Source organism: Polychytrium aggregatum (genome assembly GCF_025602895.1).
Source record: "Polychytrium aggregatum strain JEL109 chromosome Unknown BJ171scaffold_50, whole genome shotgun sequence".
Taxonomy (NCBI): Eukaryota; Fungi; Chytridiomycota; class Chytridiomycetes; order Polychytriales; genus Polychytrium; species Polychytrium aggregatum.
In genome coordinates this window covers 67122-82947 of record NW_026516252.1, presented here as the reverse complement: position 1 = coordinate 82947, position 15826 = coordinate 67122, and the positions used below count along the sequence as shown (strand labels likewise).

Below are 15826 nucleotides of genomic sequence, written 5' to 3'. Positions count from 1 at the left end.
AAGTGTACAGGGATTCGAATGCCGATCGATACCATCCCATTCATGCCAGTCGATCGATACCATCCAATCATTCGATTCATGCAAGGCATCCGCATGGGTCCTGTTGCAGGATGGGTGCTCGGTGAGAGGGTATCTCATTTCCTTTGAGGAAAGACGATTGCTCCAGCGTATCTGCCATTCCACATGCACCGGCTCAGCAAGATGCATGACCATTTCGTGCGTTGCACAACCAAAGGGTATTTGGAGGCGCATTCACCGATCAGTCGCGCCCCGCTCCGCTTCGTCTGGTTTCCAATTGCCTTCTGTTCCCTCTGGAGACGTCTCCGTTTCCTCTCGGCTCCACCGGCACTCAGCTCCCTCTCCTTTCCCCGAGCCACTCTGGCGCCAATACGACGCATCTCCGGCGCTGCTCGAGGAGCTCCTCACCCCGGACAGCGCTAGCATATCCATCCATTCTGTAGAGCCATGAGCAATCCTCCCTCGTCCGGCGATCTGCTTTCGGTGCCAGACCCTCTGGCGTCCCCGGCCATCGGCCATCGTCGCAGCCGCAGCTGGGGGTTTTCGACCCCGAAGCGGCTCTCGAGGACCCGCCATGAGATGGTCTCACTTGAGAAGCAAAGGTCGCAGGAACCGCTCTCCAATGACGGTGATTCCGGCGATCCTATGCTGGGGCGGGTCTCGACCGCCGGCTCAAGCCGCCAGCCGAGCGTATCCCGGAGCTCGTCTGGAGAAGTTGTCGACAGCGAGACCAACGGCTCGCAGTTCTCACTGGATGCCGACGATGTCCCCTCCCACAGCCAGCCCGACGGCGAGCCGACTCAGCCCTCCTCGCCTGAGCCCCCGGACTGGGACCAACTGCCAACCCTCAAACGCCTGTTTGGCCAGGAGACCCTCGATGGACTCTTCAACCTCTATGTCCGAGGCATCGAGCTGCTCGATCCTCAGTCGGCTTTTGCCCAGCGGCTCGTCCAGGCCGACCACAAAACAGCCTGGTACTGGGTCTTGGGCTTTGTGTGCGGCCGAGCCTGGGGCAGTCGGTTTTACTTTTCGTTCGTGGTGCTGGCTATGATGTCTCTCTACTTTGTCTATGCCAACGTTGCCAGTCTCGAGAGACTCCAGCGAAAGTATGCCGATGAGCTCATGACGCTCTCGGCTCGAAAAGAGGTCAGAGCCATCCTAGCCTATGAGCAGAGCGCTGCTTGTGCAGCCACCAGCGATGACCCCTCGCCGTCATCATCGTGGCCTCTCTTGAAATCATCGTCGCTGCTGTCGTCGTCGTTTGCATCATCGTCGTTATTGATATCGCAAGAGTATCCCTGCGTGGAGGGCATCGGTGCTTGCGGGCCCTTCCAGTGCTAATATTGCGCTTCCTTGTTCGTTGCAGGTTGAAGAGGGCTCCGAGATCGCCGAGTGGTTCAACATCTTTGTCGAAAAGTTCTGGGGCCAATTCGAGCCCGGTCTGTCGAGCCGTCTTCGGAGCCAATTCAACGGCATCTTGAATCGGAATCGGCCAAATTTTTTGGTATGGCGGTTGGACATGGTTGGCGCTTTGATCGGGCTCATGGATCGGAGAGTCGCTCCGTGCATAGCTGCTCTATCGATCCCTCACCGTGGTCGTGTGCTGGGCGAACGCTCGGTATTAGCGTCAAATCCTCTGGTTGTCGCAAAAGTCATTTGTCAGGGTATCTTGCCGGGGCAAGGAGCTGACGGCTGCCTTCCGATGCAGGAAGATTTGGTGATCAAGACCTTTACGCTGGGATCGACGGCCCCAAGGGCCTCCTCGATTCGAGTCTATCCAACAAAGAGTCCAGAGACCATGGTGGGTATCTCTAGCCTGCTCCGGGAATGAGCGAGCATTGTGTTCCGGAGCCAATATTGATGTCGTTTCGCGATTGCGGTGCCTACGAACATCGGTATACTCTGAGTTGTCGTCGCTGGACTCGGGGGCTTACGACCGTCTCTCTGCCCAGACCATCGACATGGACCTCAAGTTTGCATCGTACCCGCGGAGTAGCGACGACCCGAAATCGTATCGTCCGCTCACCATACTGTTCCAGGCCCTGTTCGGCCTGAACGTTGCCTCCGTCCCCATTCCGATCGAGCTGACCAACATCTCTGCATCTGGCTTGGTAGGAGCTGCAGTCGCTGCTGTCAATCTGCGGTTGCCGTGCTCATGCGTGGGCTCTGCAACCGCCCTGCTTGCAACTTGCATCCACTGCTCTTTCATACCCATACTTGCTCCACTGACCGGCTTCTCTGGTTGTTGCCTCGATTCCTTTTGCAACATCAATCAGATGCGGTTCGAACTTACGTTTTACTCGAGCTTTCCACACGTGAAGCAGATCCGCTGTAGTTTCTATGCACCACCAACGTTCGAGTTTGATCTCCAGCCTCTCAACGCCGTCAATGTCATGTATCTACCGGTGCTTCATCAGTACATTCGTCGTAGGGTGCAGGAGATGATCAAGAAGTTTGCAGTCGCTCCAAATGCGTACACGTTCGATTTTACTCGAGATGGAATTGGTATGGATCTGTCCAAAACTCTCGTTCGTGGGGGCAGAGCGGTGGATTGCTCGAGGCAACTGCATGGAGAGTAAGTGCAATGCCCAGCACTTTATCCTTTGCGTACTCACACACGCGCATGCGCATGTCCAGAACGCCCGCTCGGGGTCTTGCGGGTTTACGTATTCGAAGCCCGTGGGCTGAAGCACATTGAACTTTTGAAGAGCAACTGCCCGTACGCCCAGATCTGGCTTGGTGACAAAGTCGTTGCCTCCACTCGCGACGTCGAGTGTGACGGCGAGCCTCAGTGGAAGGAAACCCATTACATCCCCATCTATCCAAGCACCTTTGTCCAGTCCAACAACGGCTCGGATGAGTTGAGGATTGACATTCGCGACTACCCGAGCGTCAGTGGCCGAGACGGCCTTATGGGAACAATGGAGTCGCTCAAGCTCTCCAAGTGGCTCGCCTTGATGGAACCCGATCCCTCGGCAACACCCGCACTGCCGTGGGATAACGTGTGTCTTTCCGAGCAAGAACGGGCGCTCCTGCAGTCAGCCTGGGGACTGCCCGACGATTCGAGCCCCGTCTGGAAAGCCTTGTTCCAGCTCACTGGCACGGGTCTGCGCCGAACGGACGCTCAGATTCGGCTGGAAGTGTCGTTCATGAGGGCGTCTCCGAAACCAACCAACTTCAACGACTCGGTCAAGCTGCTGGGCCAGATCCGATCCGGGATTCTGAACATCACCTTCCACAGCGCCTCCAACCTCCAGAGCGGGGCACTGACGACCAACCCGTACTTGATCCTTACTGAAATACCCGAGAGCCGTACCGTCTATCAAACGATCGTCAAGAAACGGACTCACAACCCAGTCTGGGAGAGCACATTTACGACCTTTACGCCGGATTACACAAAGATGCGTTACTTGGCTACGATATATTCGACCTTGGATCTAATCGGGGATATCAACTTGGGCGTGGCCAAGATCGACCTTGGCGAGATCATCCAGAAAGTAAGCGGGGTCCAAGGCACGCTGACCACACGCTGACCACACGCTGACCACACGCTGACCACACGCTGACCACACGCTGACCACACGCTGACCACACGCTGACCGCGGCTAACGAAATCATGCTTCCTTCAGGGCAATGGCAACGTCCACACCTGCGAGCTGAGGAACGTGTCGTCAGGGCAGCTGAGGATGACTGTTACATTTATACCAGTTCCCATGAATACCTCATTGGCTGGACCACGGGTCTCAACGAAGCGCTCGAAACAGCCGATCGGATCAATTTCGGTGCGCAACTTGTCCGCAAGAGGGCTTGTTCCAAACAAGCCTCTGGTCGACCCGGACCCGTTTATTGTCCTCGAAATCGAGGGTCGGCAGTTCGGTCGGACGACACACATACTGGGCGTCCTGTCGCCCCAGTGGAAGCAAGTGTTCGAAGGCGGTATTCTGTATACGCCGGCGGATGTCCTAACGTTGACTGTGCGCAACTGGAACAACGGCAACAATATCAAACACATCGGGACCGTGGAGATACCCATGTCGGCCATATTCACTAGTTTCGATGATGACACGACTGCGCCTTCAGAGTACATGCAGCGGGCGGTAGACGATGGGCTTGTCATTCACACGCACAGAGACTCTGTCGTCAACATGTAAGCCTTTCCCACGGCCTCGGTCGGGCCATTGAATGCAGGAACTCAGGGGAGTGCAGCTGCTGGCAGACAATCGATACGCATTCCGGCCAGCCTGAACGTACTGCACTGCTGTGGCTTCAGCCTGGTCCATAATCGTATATCCACATGTTGATACTGAATCCCTCGCAACAGAACTGCCCCGATCTATCGGAAGAAGGATAGGATCCTGCGGCAGGGTGTCATAAGTTTTGAAGTTATACTGCGAACGACGATTCCCCAGGAAGCCATCGGCTACGAACCAGTCTCGGATATGAGCGAGGCTGCAAGCCAGCAGATCAAGCTTGTCTTGGAAAAGTGGTGTGAGTATTCGTGCGGATTTCACTCACCAGCCAGTGCGCTGTGTGCCGTTGACTCGAATACCAAGCAGACGCAAACAATCAGACTAGTTTCTGCGACCATCTACTCCTTGATCGGGTCGTTTCTGATGAGTCGATCGCTCCTCATCTCGATAACACGTTAGGCTCCGGAATCGTCCATGTTCGTTTCTTCAGCGGACAAGACATTGGCATCCGTAAGACGTATGTGGAACTCTACCGGGGCAAGAAGAAGCTCTTTTCGACGCTGACCCAAGCCGCCAGCGACCCTGTGTGGGACCAAGCTGTTGATATTGTGACGGCCGACGTGACCCGCGACGTGTACGAGATTGTGCTTAAGGAGCAGCGTGGATCCATCCAAGATGAAAAGGATATTGTTGCGGGACAGTGGAAGGGTACTCTTGCCCAGATCATTGGGCGACAGTTGCAGATCAGCCTGGGCTCGGGCCGTATGCTCCACGTGAATCTCAAGTACATTCCACTGACCGAGTCTCCGGTCAAGATCGAGGTGGACTACGATGCTGCCGAGGTCTCCCCTATGTCGCGCAAGACGTCACTCAACAGCCTCAAGCACCCCCTCAACATTATCGGCAATGGTCTCGAGAAACTTGGCAACGGCCTCGACAAGATGGGCCAGCAGCTCAAGAGCATTATCGAGGAGGGTACGATGAGCCACAGGAGTACGGATACCAGTGCTTCCGCCGGTAAGCTCTCGGATCCGAGCGGCTCCGCCGGGAGAATCTTGGAGAGTCGCAGCCTCGATGATATTGAAAGCTCGTCCATCAACTCGAGCCGCCATTCTGTGGAGCTTGAAGGCTCGATTGGATCCATGTATCCTTCGATGAAGCGGGATACTTTGTTTCGTAAGTGGCCACTTGCATCGATACGCATCGGATGGGAACGATTGCACGGTGCGGGGCTTGCTCGGGGCCTCAAAGTCTGTACCGGGCCTGTGAGACGGATCAGTAATCGGAGATCGCTTGGATATAAGTTTGTCACCACGTGGCGAGAGGCTACCATCGAACGTGCTCAGTTGTTCGAGCTCACGATTGCTGCGGAGGGGGTGCATGATGAATGTCATCTTGAACAGATCCCTCGCTCGGGAACAATTTTGCTGGCTCGTCATGGTTTACGGTTGCTTCTCTGATGGACTGTTTTGGATACGGATGTTGGCTTCGTCGTCATGTAGCCCAGGGCAGCTTGGTGATCCAGCTAATACGCTGCAAGGACCTTCCAAGTGTCGATATAAGCGGAAAATCTGATCCGTTTGTGCGGATATTTGTCGACAATGCCAATGTCTTCACCAGCCGCACCGTCCGGAAGAATCTCAACCCATCCTTCAACGAAGAGTGGCGATCCGAGGCCACCATTGTGCATACCAAGAGCGCTGTTCGCTTGGAGGTGTGGGATGCGTCACCGATGCATCTGGTCGACAAGCTCTTGGGATCAGTGGAGTTTCCCTGGGACCGAATACCCTCGGACCCACACGAGCCGATCGAGTTTACAGAAGTGCTCACCGGCAAGCGGGCACGAGGCACGCTTACCTTCAAAACGCAGTTCCTCACCTCTGTCGAGCGAGGTGGGCGTTCTCGACAATGATAATCTCCACGCAGCCCGATCGCCTCACTTGCGTTGGACCGGTGTACAAGCCATGTCGGCGGGCAAATACAGTATCTATTTGAACACACAATTCACTCGGAGCTAAGACCGCCAGTCGCTGCCCAGTCTCCATAATCGCCCTGCACATGATCATGTTGCTCTTGGATACACGAAGAATGGAGGCAGCCTTTCTCAGATTACAGGCAATCCAATAAAAAACGGGACACCCGGGTTTTTGACCATTCATCGAATATTTTGTTACCCAATGTTATCGCGCGCTGGCCATGACCATTCGCCACACATCCGACTTTCGCACCGCCGCATTGCGATGCTACGCCCTCATCCATAGCCTGCGTAAGGTCGCCTCCATATTCAGTGTATCCAAGAGCACCATCCATCGATGGCACCGAGGATGCAAGCTGGATGACCCATCCCGGGTCCCAGCTCGCAGATCCACTTTCTTCGAGCAGGCATGTCCAGTCATTCGCACCCTGATTGAACAGGACCCGTTCCAGACTGGTCCTGTGTTGCGATGCAAGCTCGAGTCCATCCTCCAGAGGAAAGTATCACTCTCACTCTGCCACACTGCCATCCACCGAGCAGGTCTCTCACACAAGAGGGCAACACACCTCTACAAGTCCAAGCGACTGGATGAGCGAGTGGCACAGTTCAGGGACCAGGTCCGCTCCATCGACCCACGACGGCTCGTTTTTGTCGATGAGACAGGGATCAGGAGATCCATTTTCCCTCTCTACGGATACTCACCGAAGGGTGCTCCGCTTCGCCAGCGCAATCACATGAAACACAAGTCTGTCTCGGCTGCATTTGCCATCAACCACTCTGGTGTGCTGCATCGCATGTACATCCCCACATCATTCAAGACACACTCGATGGTCGAGTTCTTTGAGCGAGCGAGCTTCCCAGACGACTCTGTGATTGTGATGGACAATGTCAGCATGCACAAGACAATGGCTGTCCTGGACTGCATCGAGCGCCGAGGATGGTCAGTGATCTTCACCCCACCTGCCTCACTCGACTTCAATCCCATCGAGAACTTCTTTGGGGTTGAGTCCCCACCGATTTGGGGTTGAGTTCCTCCAATTTGGGGTTGTCCCTCCAGTCAAGCCGCCATTTTCACACTCAAATCCCTGGCTTGAACCTCTCGGCGATTTTTGAACAGGTCGCTTCCCCAACCAGCCCGCAAAGACGGGCTCCTGCTCTCGGGTATAAATGCCACACCTTCGTCCTGCTGCTTTCTTCCCTCATCTCGCCTTGATCGGATCATTGCGCCATTGTACGATAAAGAGAAGTCTCTGTTCTGACCAGTACCACTGGCAGGCACCCAGCATTCTCTGTCCCCATGCCTCCGAAGCGTAAGGGTACCGGTGATGGCCAGCCTCGGCCACCCAGGCCCAAGAAAGCCAAGTCACAGTCGGAGCCTGTCTCTGGTTCGTCTTCTGATCCCACGCATGCTTGTTTCTCTGTTGCTCCGTCGCTCACCACCACTGCTTCTGCAGATCCAATGGATGTCGATCCCACCGAGCCTGGTCCATCTACTTCCTCGAGTACCAGCAAGCGATGTCGCCAGTGCGACGGTACCGACCACGAGCGAAGCAACACCAGCAAATGTCCCAAATACCGGCCCCTCAAGAGTTCTGTCGTCCCACTCGTGGATGGAAGGTCATCCGCCCCTCAATACAGCTGCTTCAAGCAGACCATGGACGGCATCTTCTGGAAGAATGCAAAGAAACAATGGCTCAACCCTGACCTCTGGGGCAAGATCCAGACCACCGTCGAGGCCATGACCCAGATCCAGTTCGAGGCATCCAGGCTGCTCAACCTGCACATCCTCCGGTGCATCGAGCAGGATCTTCCCGTCCCCGTCATTTCCAAGACCACCCCTGCTTTCATCCGCCAATGCTTCACGATTGTCGAGGCCGGTGCCCTCTCCCCGACAGGGGACAATGAGAAATACAACGAGCATCTGGTCGCTTCCTTTCGCGACTACCAGTCCACTCGGCACGCAGACCTGCCTCCGACCCCTCGTCTGCCTGATGGTGCTCACAGTCAGCTTCTCACCCTGGCTGTCAACGCCTATGCCACCAACTGCACCGCCCACCTCGACCTGGCCTACTGGCGACTCCTTCGCCGCTTCTGCGCTGCCGTCTTCCCAGCCAACAAGCATAAGCACGAAGCCATCGAGGCCTGTCTCGAGCTCTTCGAGAAACCAGGGCAGACTCCACCCAAGGCCGATCTCGAGTTCCTCTATCCCGACTTTGGCCACGTCCTGGACGAGTTTCGGTACAGCAGCGACCAGGACCGCTTCCGGGCCCTCCATCGCCTCTCACACCATGTGGGAATCCTCGCCCGAGACAAGATGGTCGACAATGTCCACAAGTGGATCGACTGTGACATGCCCGCCCTCCGAGTCACCGAGCTGCAGCGCCAGGCCAAGCTGGACGAGCTCACTACCAGAGGCATTCCCTCCGACGACAAGAGGTTCACCACGGCCAAGTCTGAGCTCGGCACCACCAAGTCCAAGATCAACAAGCTGGCATCCAGACTCAAGTGGGCCCTCAAGCAGCTCGCTCTCGACACTCCTCCGGCCGTGTGCACGATGGTCCCTCTATGCACTGTAAGGGCCAAGTATGTCAAGATCGACACGGTCACTCTCTGGGAACTTCTTGACACCGAACATCGTCTTGGCCTCACCTGGGACAAGCTCAAGGAAGAAGGTGATGACGGCATCAACAACCAGGATCGTCTCTGGCGCAGTTGCTTCAAGCTGCGTAGTTCCCTCTTCCAAGAGCGGGACGTGAACAAGAAGCTGTTCAACTACGAGATCAGCACCGATGGCATTGGATGCACCATCGGCCTCGTCAAGTTTCTGCGTCGAACCGATCACACCGAGACCATCGAGCCTCCTCCGACTGCCGAGCAGCGTATCCAGGCCCACATCGGTGACCCAGACCCCAACCGCACCACTTGGATTGGCATCGATCCTGGAGTCGGCTCCATCTTCACGGCGGTCATCCAAGCACCGGGCCACCAAGACGAGGTGGTCTCATTCTCCAATGGTCACTATCAGCAAATGTGTGGCCATACGTCCAACACCAAGTGGCACAATATCATGAAGTATCGACTCGACATCGAGACCTGGAAGTCGACCACCCCCTCGCCCAAGGTGTCGTCCTCGGAGGCCTTCAAGGTCCATCTCACCCATGTCCTGCGACCGGAGCTGCGAGTGCAGCTCGACTTCCACCTTGGCAAGAAGGCCCGTCACCATCGCTTCACGGGCCACAAGAGACGCCAAGTGGCCGTCGACAAGATGTGCAAGGCCGTCCTGAAGCACGCCCCGATACGGACCGATGTGGTGATCGCCTTTGGCAATGCATCATGGCGGCAGGGCAAGGGCTATGCATCCAGCCCTCGGAGGCAGCGGTTCGCTCGGTACTTTGAGCAGTTCGAGCACCACCGCCGCCGGCCCAATCAAACCATTTGGCCGTCGACCAAAAGACCCGGGTGGCTCCTTCAATATGGACATGTTTTGGCTCTGTCCAGCCTGCCTCAATCAAGCCCATGCAGGGCCAAGTCAGCCACAGCTTTCTTTCGTGTGCGGTCTCGATCACAGAGGGACCCCCCTCCGAGCCCAGACTCCTGCTTGGAAAGTATCTCCTGAGCGTCAATCGAGTTGACCTGGGCAGACAGCGTTCAAAACGACCGCCTTGACCACTTGGCGTCGAACGTTTGCTCCTGTCTTCATTTCGCCGGTTGCTTAGGGCGACGGCACTTCGGCTGTTATTCCCAATAACCGGCCCAACGATACTCGATCACGAACCTCATCTCGGTTGATCGCGTATCCAACGGATACCACGACTCAGCTCCATCCTTCCACGCGACATCGAGTCTCCGCTGCTTGCAAAACTCGACCATGCGGCGTGCGAGAGTAGACAGTCTTGTGCATCTGCTGCTCCTATGCACCATCGGACTGACCGTGAACGCAGTCACGATTCCATATGATGGGGTCGGTAACAACCAGCTCTATCCGCAGCGAGGGGCTGCAGAGAGCCCGTATTTGCGGCTCATGGCCCCAGCCTATGCTGGTACGCATGCAGGTACGAGCCAAGTCGTATGTCGGCGAACTCGCACGGAGATCGGCACCTCTGAGGATTCTCGGGTGACCAGGGCCGATACTATGGGCTTCGAGAGCAGTTGAATCGGTACCTGCACTAACCTCGCCATTGCGTTCGACCCACAGAACCTTCAGGACCCAATCGACCAAATCCGAGGATTGTTTCGAATGCGCTGTTTCACTACGGCTCCTCGACAATCAGCCCGGAGGGACGCTCGGACTGGATCGGGGTCTGGGGTCTCTACATCCACCTCGACACCACTCTCGCCGACCGCAACGCGAGTGAAAGCTGTGCGATCAATGTGCCAACGGGTGATACCGTGTTTGATCCCCACAGCCAAGGAGGATATCAAATACCCATGATTCGCACTTCTGTGATCCCAAATTCAACTGATCCGCGGCAGGCAGGATCGCGGGTTCTCTCGAACGGGTTTTCGTCATATCTCGACGCGTCCGGCATTTATGGGGTCAACTCTCAATCGCAGTCGCTGGTCCGACTTTTCCGAGGTGGGCTGCTTCGAACTCAGATCGATCCCGTTGCAGGAGAGATCCCAATATATGTACGTATGATTGCTTGATGCGCGCCTGCGTGATTGTCCTTGAGCCTTCACAAATTGGCACAATCGACTCGCGCTTCACAGAGACGTGACCAAAGTGACGGTTACCCTCCGACAGGATCCGACAACAAAGTACCTTCTGTTCAGTCATTCGATCATCAACGTCTGTCCGCAGACAGTGCTCATCTACACGCTGCTCATACGTGAGCACAACCGCATGGCCAAGATCATTACCAAAGACTTTGGCTTTGACGTGGCCGCAGATGATGAGGCTATCTTTCAGTATACACGTCGTTATATTATCGCACTCATTCAGGTAAGTCTGAGCCAGCCGCCGAGCGCCGTGTATGTCATCTGAATTTCTGAGGACACAGCTCGCTTTGCCTCGAATGTATGCATCATTCATCAAACCGTTGACTCAAGAATGATCTACATGGCACTGACCCATTTGTCACGACCAACGCCGCTGATGTCACAGAAAATCACTTACGAGCAGTATCTTCCCGCAGTGCTGGGAGTGCTGATGCCTGTTTACAATGACACAATGTATGATCCCCAAATCGACCCGAGCGTAGACCTGTTCTTTGCCAATGTGGCGATGCGATATGGCCACACGGCCACCAGCAGCGTTGTAATGCGCCTCAATGAGAATGGCACGGTGATTCCACAAAGCCATATACTGGTAAGTTGATCGGTATCTCGAGCAAGCGTATGTGGAACTTACGCGTCCTCTGATTCATAGTAGTCCAACATTCTGGCGACACGACTAATCATCTCATTGGAATCGCATGTAGCTTCGCGATAGCACGTTCAATCTCTCTTATATCTTTGAGGCTGGCTTGGAGCCCATCGCTCGCGGATTCTTGTTTCAGCCCGAGCAGATGGTCGACTACCATTTCGTCGAGGACATCCGTAGCTACCTGCCAATCAATGCGCCAGATGGATTTGATCTCGCAGCGATCGGAATCGAAAGGTAGCGTCGTGCTTTAGGCTCATCTGGCGCGCCCGAACTTTCACCAATCCCACGTGTCGGCTGCGTAGGTCGTTAACGCATCTCTTCCTTGACGCAGAGGACGCGAGCTAGGGCTTCCGGACTACAACGCCGCCCGGGCTTTTTTCAATCTGAGCTCGATTTCATCCTATGCCGATCTGATATCCGATCCGCATATCCAGTCCATCCTTAGTTCCCTATATCCAAACATAAGCGACCTGGATGCCTACGTTGGTGCCATGTGCGAGCCTCCCAACCCGCCGGCCATATTTGGGTCCTTGATCCAAAGCTCGATCTACGACCAGTTCACACGACTCCGGGCCGGTGATCGCTTTTTCTACCGCAGGTCCGGCGTTCTGGACTCGTATCTCAGCTCCAAGCTCAGCACCATGAATCTAGGGCAGCTCGTTCAAATGAACCTGAACATCCAGTACTTTCCTCGCAATCCATTTGTGGTCCCACAAGTCTCGGACATCCCGGCATTCTTCAAGGGTCTGTCGGTTCAAGACACGAGTACGCAAGACCTCTCGCAGACCAGTGCGGGATATTCCTATCTGTTTACGAGCGACTATCGCATCAGCTGGGATATCCGACAGACTGATGGGTACATCGACATCACGCTCGAGTACAATGGAACAGGATGGTTCGGCTTTGGTCTCGGCGTTGACATGAGCAATGCCGACATTTACATTGTCGATTACAACAGTTCCACCACTGTGACTGTGCTGGACTGCTACTCATCGAATTTTCAGCAGCCCAACTTGGACACGGACCTTGGTGGCGTCAACAACGTCATGAACCTGCGAACTGTCGTTGGAGCCACATCTGGAAGTCGGGTGGTTGTTTCGTTCAGCCGCCTGCTGAACACGGGCGACCAATATGACTTTGTGATTACCCAGTCTACCATGCCGGTCATATTTGCATTCACGGACACACAGACCCTCGGATAGTGAGTATTTTCTTTGCTTCTCCGCTGCGAGCGTTGGCAGGGCGGGACGAAAGGCCATGGCCATAACGTAATGCCGTTCCCTCTATTTCCCATCCCCGTGGCTGCAAGTCATGGCCCTCTCAATCGCGGACATGCCTTGATCAACTTTTTCGACCTCTCTGCAACAAACGTGACCGCCACCGGGACGGCGTCGTCTCCGGACAGCATCTTCTTTCTGAAGGCACTCCACGGAGCCACAATGTTCATCAGTTTTGGAATGATGGGTGAGAGTCATCGAACTGGATCTCGAATGTAGACGCACGAAGGTCACCGTGCTGCGCCTTGCTCTAATCCGACATTCGCCGTGCAGCTCCTTTGAGTACCTTTGTGGCGCGCTACTCCACCAAGATGGATTCGTGGCTGAACATCCATCAAGCCATGAGCAGTTTCATATTCATTCAGGTGGGCAATTGATGTCGGTTGGCTCGCGTTCAAACAACTGGGGTTCACCAATCTAATGACTATCGAAATGACTAGGTGCTGATCGCTGCTGCGTCGGCCATCGTTGGAGGCTATGCAACCGATAAAGGCTCCGTTCATGCTGTGCTTGGGTTCACAACGGCGGGTCTCATCTGCATCTGCACCATTTCTGGAATCATCACAGCGGGGTAAGTCTGGAGGCAGATTATAGAGCGAGCGCGAAACGGGGCGCATGTGACATTCAATCTACTTCATCAAACAGTCTGCCGGTAGGGGCTGTGGCTGATGACAGACAAGAATCTGACTAGTTGCCACCCGAACTCAGCTGGAAAAACGTTCCGTTCGTCCTAAACAACACATACTGGGTGCGAGCTGTGCACAACACAAGCGCATACATTTGTGGTAAGCCAAAGCAGCAGAGAACCACCACCCAAGCATGTGCACCCCATAATCAGCAACTGCACTGCTATCGTTTCAAGGTATTGGCTCATATCGTACGGGGCCTTCGAGCGCCTTTGATTAACTCGGTACGGATGTGTTTCACCCTATCGCCCAGTCGTGCTCGGGATCATCAATGGCTACTATGGGCTCGTCAAGATCACGGCCGGTTGGAGCTACTCTCTCGTTATCATCAATCTTTACATTACATGGATGGTTATATTCCCCACAGGTCTGTGGTAGTGTCGGATGGTTTTTGTCAGATCGGCGTCTTTGCATCCTTCGCTTGGCCACAGTTTCAACGAGGCAGTCAGCAATGGCCAGCTTTGGCGACTCCTATGGAGCGAGACGGAGGCTTGTTTGTAGAGCGCTGAATTGTCTTGGCCACTTTAGCGCTCCTGTTCTATGGAGAGTATTCACTACGAAACAAAGCCGCCTCTAGCCAGCCGGACAGTGGAAACCTCAACACAGTGAAGCTCCAGGCTCTACCAAACTTTACTTGGGAGGACATCAACAGCAGAGTTGTTCTTGGCTCCAAGTGGATAGTCGTATTCAATGTTATTTATGACTTGGGCAGCTTTATTGAGAAGCATCCCGGTGGCAGCAATCTCTTGAACCACATCGGCATGGATGCTACCCTGGAATTTCAAGGCCAAAATCCTGGAAGCCATCCGCATAGTCGCCTTGCACACTTCATCCTCTCTGGGTTTGCTGTTGGAAGGCTCTCTGCAACGCAGGCCATGAACTTGTCAAGCGCCGGACTGATGACGCGAGAGCGATCGGTAAAGAAAACAGAGGAGCTGAAGACAGTTGTTGCTTCAATGTTCCGTCCATCAACTGTCAAGCAGTCCAAGGATCCTGAGACTGGTGGTAAAGACTCTCGGCCCCCTGGCGGCAGCCAGCCTCCCGTCGGAGTCATCAATCCCTTACAGTACACACTTCTCAAGATCTCGTCAAGGACGCTGGTGTCGACTCCGCGCAGCTCCCGCGAGATCTATTTGATTGTATGCGACTTTGCGAGGTCCGAGGACACCGTCTGCTTCCGCCCGGGAGACCATGTCGCCTTCCAGTACGTGGCGAGCAACGGTGATGTCGTAACCCGACATTACACTCCTATAGAATGCACTTGCGTCGGGAGCTTGAAGATCTTTGTGAAGATATACCCGAACGGCAAGGTATGCTGGCTACATTGGCGTGTTTGTTAGATTTGTTTGGAGCACGGTGCGATCCATGATTGTATACTGACGCCTGTGCGTGGTGGCTCCTACGGGTGCAGATGTCGCAGTATCTCAAATCAGCTTCGTGCATCCGGGTTCGCGGGCCACTCTCAGACCCGATGATCAAGTTCAACCCCATGCATCCACACGGCTGCTTCGACCGACTCGGGTTGATTTGCGGAGGATCTGGTATCACACCGATGCTCCTGATACTGGACTACTATTCCAAGTATGGGCAGCAGCATCTCAGCCCCAGAGCCACAAGTTCGGTTATCAGTATGGTGATCACTAACCACTCGGAAGACGATATATTTGGGCAAGATATTCTACAGAGGTACCAGCGAGAGTTTGGAAGCTCTTTGACCATCACGAACCTCGTCCACCAAGTCAATACGAGCTGGTCCGGCAGGAAAGGACGGCTTGACAAGTGCGTCTTGGTCGAGACCATGCCCGAACCCTGCTCGGTCAAGCTGGATGTACAAATGACCGCTCGGGCACCGCGGCAATCGGTGGGCATCGGTCGGATCATGTTCTCTGCTCAGGGTGACAATTTCGGTAAGTTCATTTGAATGCTGTTGCTCACGATTCAAGCAAGCATTTCCCGTGCATTTGAGTGAGGTTACATGGCAGCTGCGCCTGCAAAGTCGACCTATCCGTTTGATTTTTTTGGAGGAAAGGGTTTGCTGGCTGTTGGAGAATTGATGTTCGGCTACCCTGTTGAGCGCTCCTTTGCTCTATTGGTGCTTCGATCGAAACACCGGTTCGTCCGCGCAGTCGAAAACTCTCAGTACGTTGAGCAAACAGAAACAATGCGAGACATATCCACCGCTTCCGTCTCAGACGAGGGCGCTGCTTCAGTCGTGAGTCATATTATGATATGCGGGTAAGTTTGCGCCGAAGAGAAGGCGCCGCACTCCGGGTGGCGTCCTTGGGCTGTATTCAAGTCGCCCTTCTGACATTGCA

The 15826-nt window shown here is 54.8% G+C and overlaps 3 protein-coding genes across 3 annotated transcripts; all 3 read left to right on the top strand.

Annotated features, from left to right (window-relative positions):
- The first annotated feature begins 282 nt into the window (after nucleotides 1-282).
- Nucleotides 283-6381, top strand: BJ171DRAFT_522659 (uncharacterized protein). Its single transcript, XM_053112507.1, has 10 exons — nucleotides 283-1164; nucleotides 1385-1522; nucleotides 1727-1819; nucleotides 1971-2129; nucleotides 2295-2523; nucleotides 2656-3515; nucleotides 3648-4165; nucleotides 4340-4506; nucleotides 4668-5384; nucleotides 5711-6381. The coding sequence occupies exons 1-10, from the start codon at nucleotides 466-468 to the stop codon at nucleotides 6118-6120; spliced, it is 3990 nt and encodes a 1329-aa protein (XP_052962768.1). The 5' UTR covers nucleotides 283-465; the 3' UTR covers nucleotides 6121-6381.
- Nucleotides 6382-9925: 3544 nt separating this feature from the next.
- BJ171DRAFT_239951 (heme peroxidase) lies at nucleotides 9926-10928 on the top strand. The gene is made up of 2 exons (XM_053106627.1): nucleotides 9926-10235; nucleotides 10379-10928. The coding sequence occupies exons 1-2, from the start codon at nucleotides 10052-10054 to the stop codon at nucleotides 10828-10830; spliced, it is 636 nt and encodes a 211-aa protein (XP_052962767.1). The 5' UTR covers nucleotides 9926-10051; the 3' UTR covers nucleotides 10831-10928.
- Nucleotides 10929-15653, top strand: BJ171DRAFT_239919 (uncharacterized protein). Its single transcript, XM_053106626.1, has 11 exons — nucleotides 10929-11125; nucleotides 11288-11491; nucleotides 11604-11782; nucleotides 11880-12749; nucleotides 12858-13012; nucleotides 13099-13190; nucleotides 13266-13396; nucleotides 13534-13610; nucleotides 13765-13878; nucleotides 14040-14821; nucleotides 14923-15653. The coding sequence occupies exons 1-11, from the start codon at nucleotides 11027-11029 to the stop codon at nucleotides 15430-15432; spliced, it is 3213 nt and encodes a 1070-aa protein (XP_052962766.1). The 5' UTR covers nucleotides 10929-11026; the 3' UTR covers nucleotides 15433-15653.
- The last annotated feature ends 173 nt before the right edge of the window (nucleotides 15654-15826 follow it).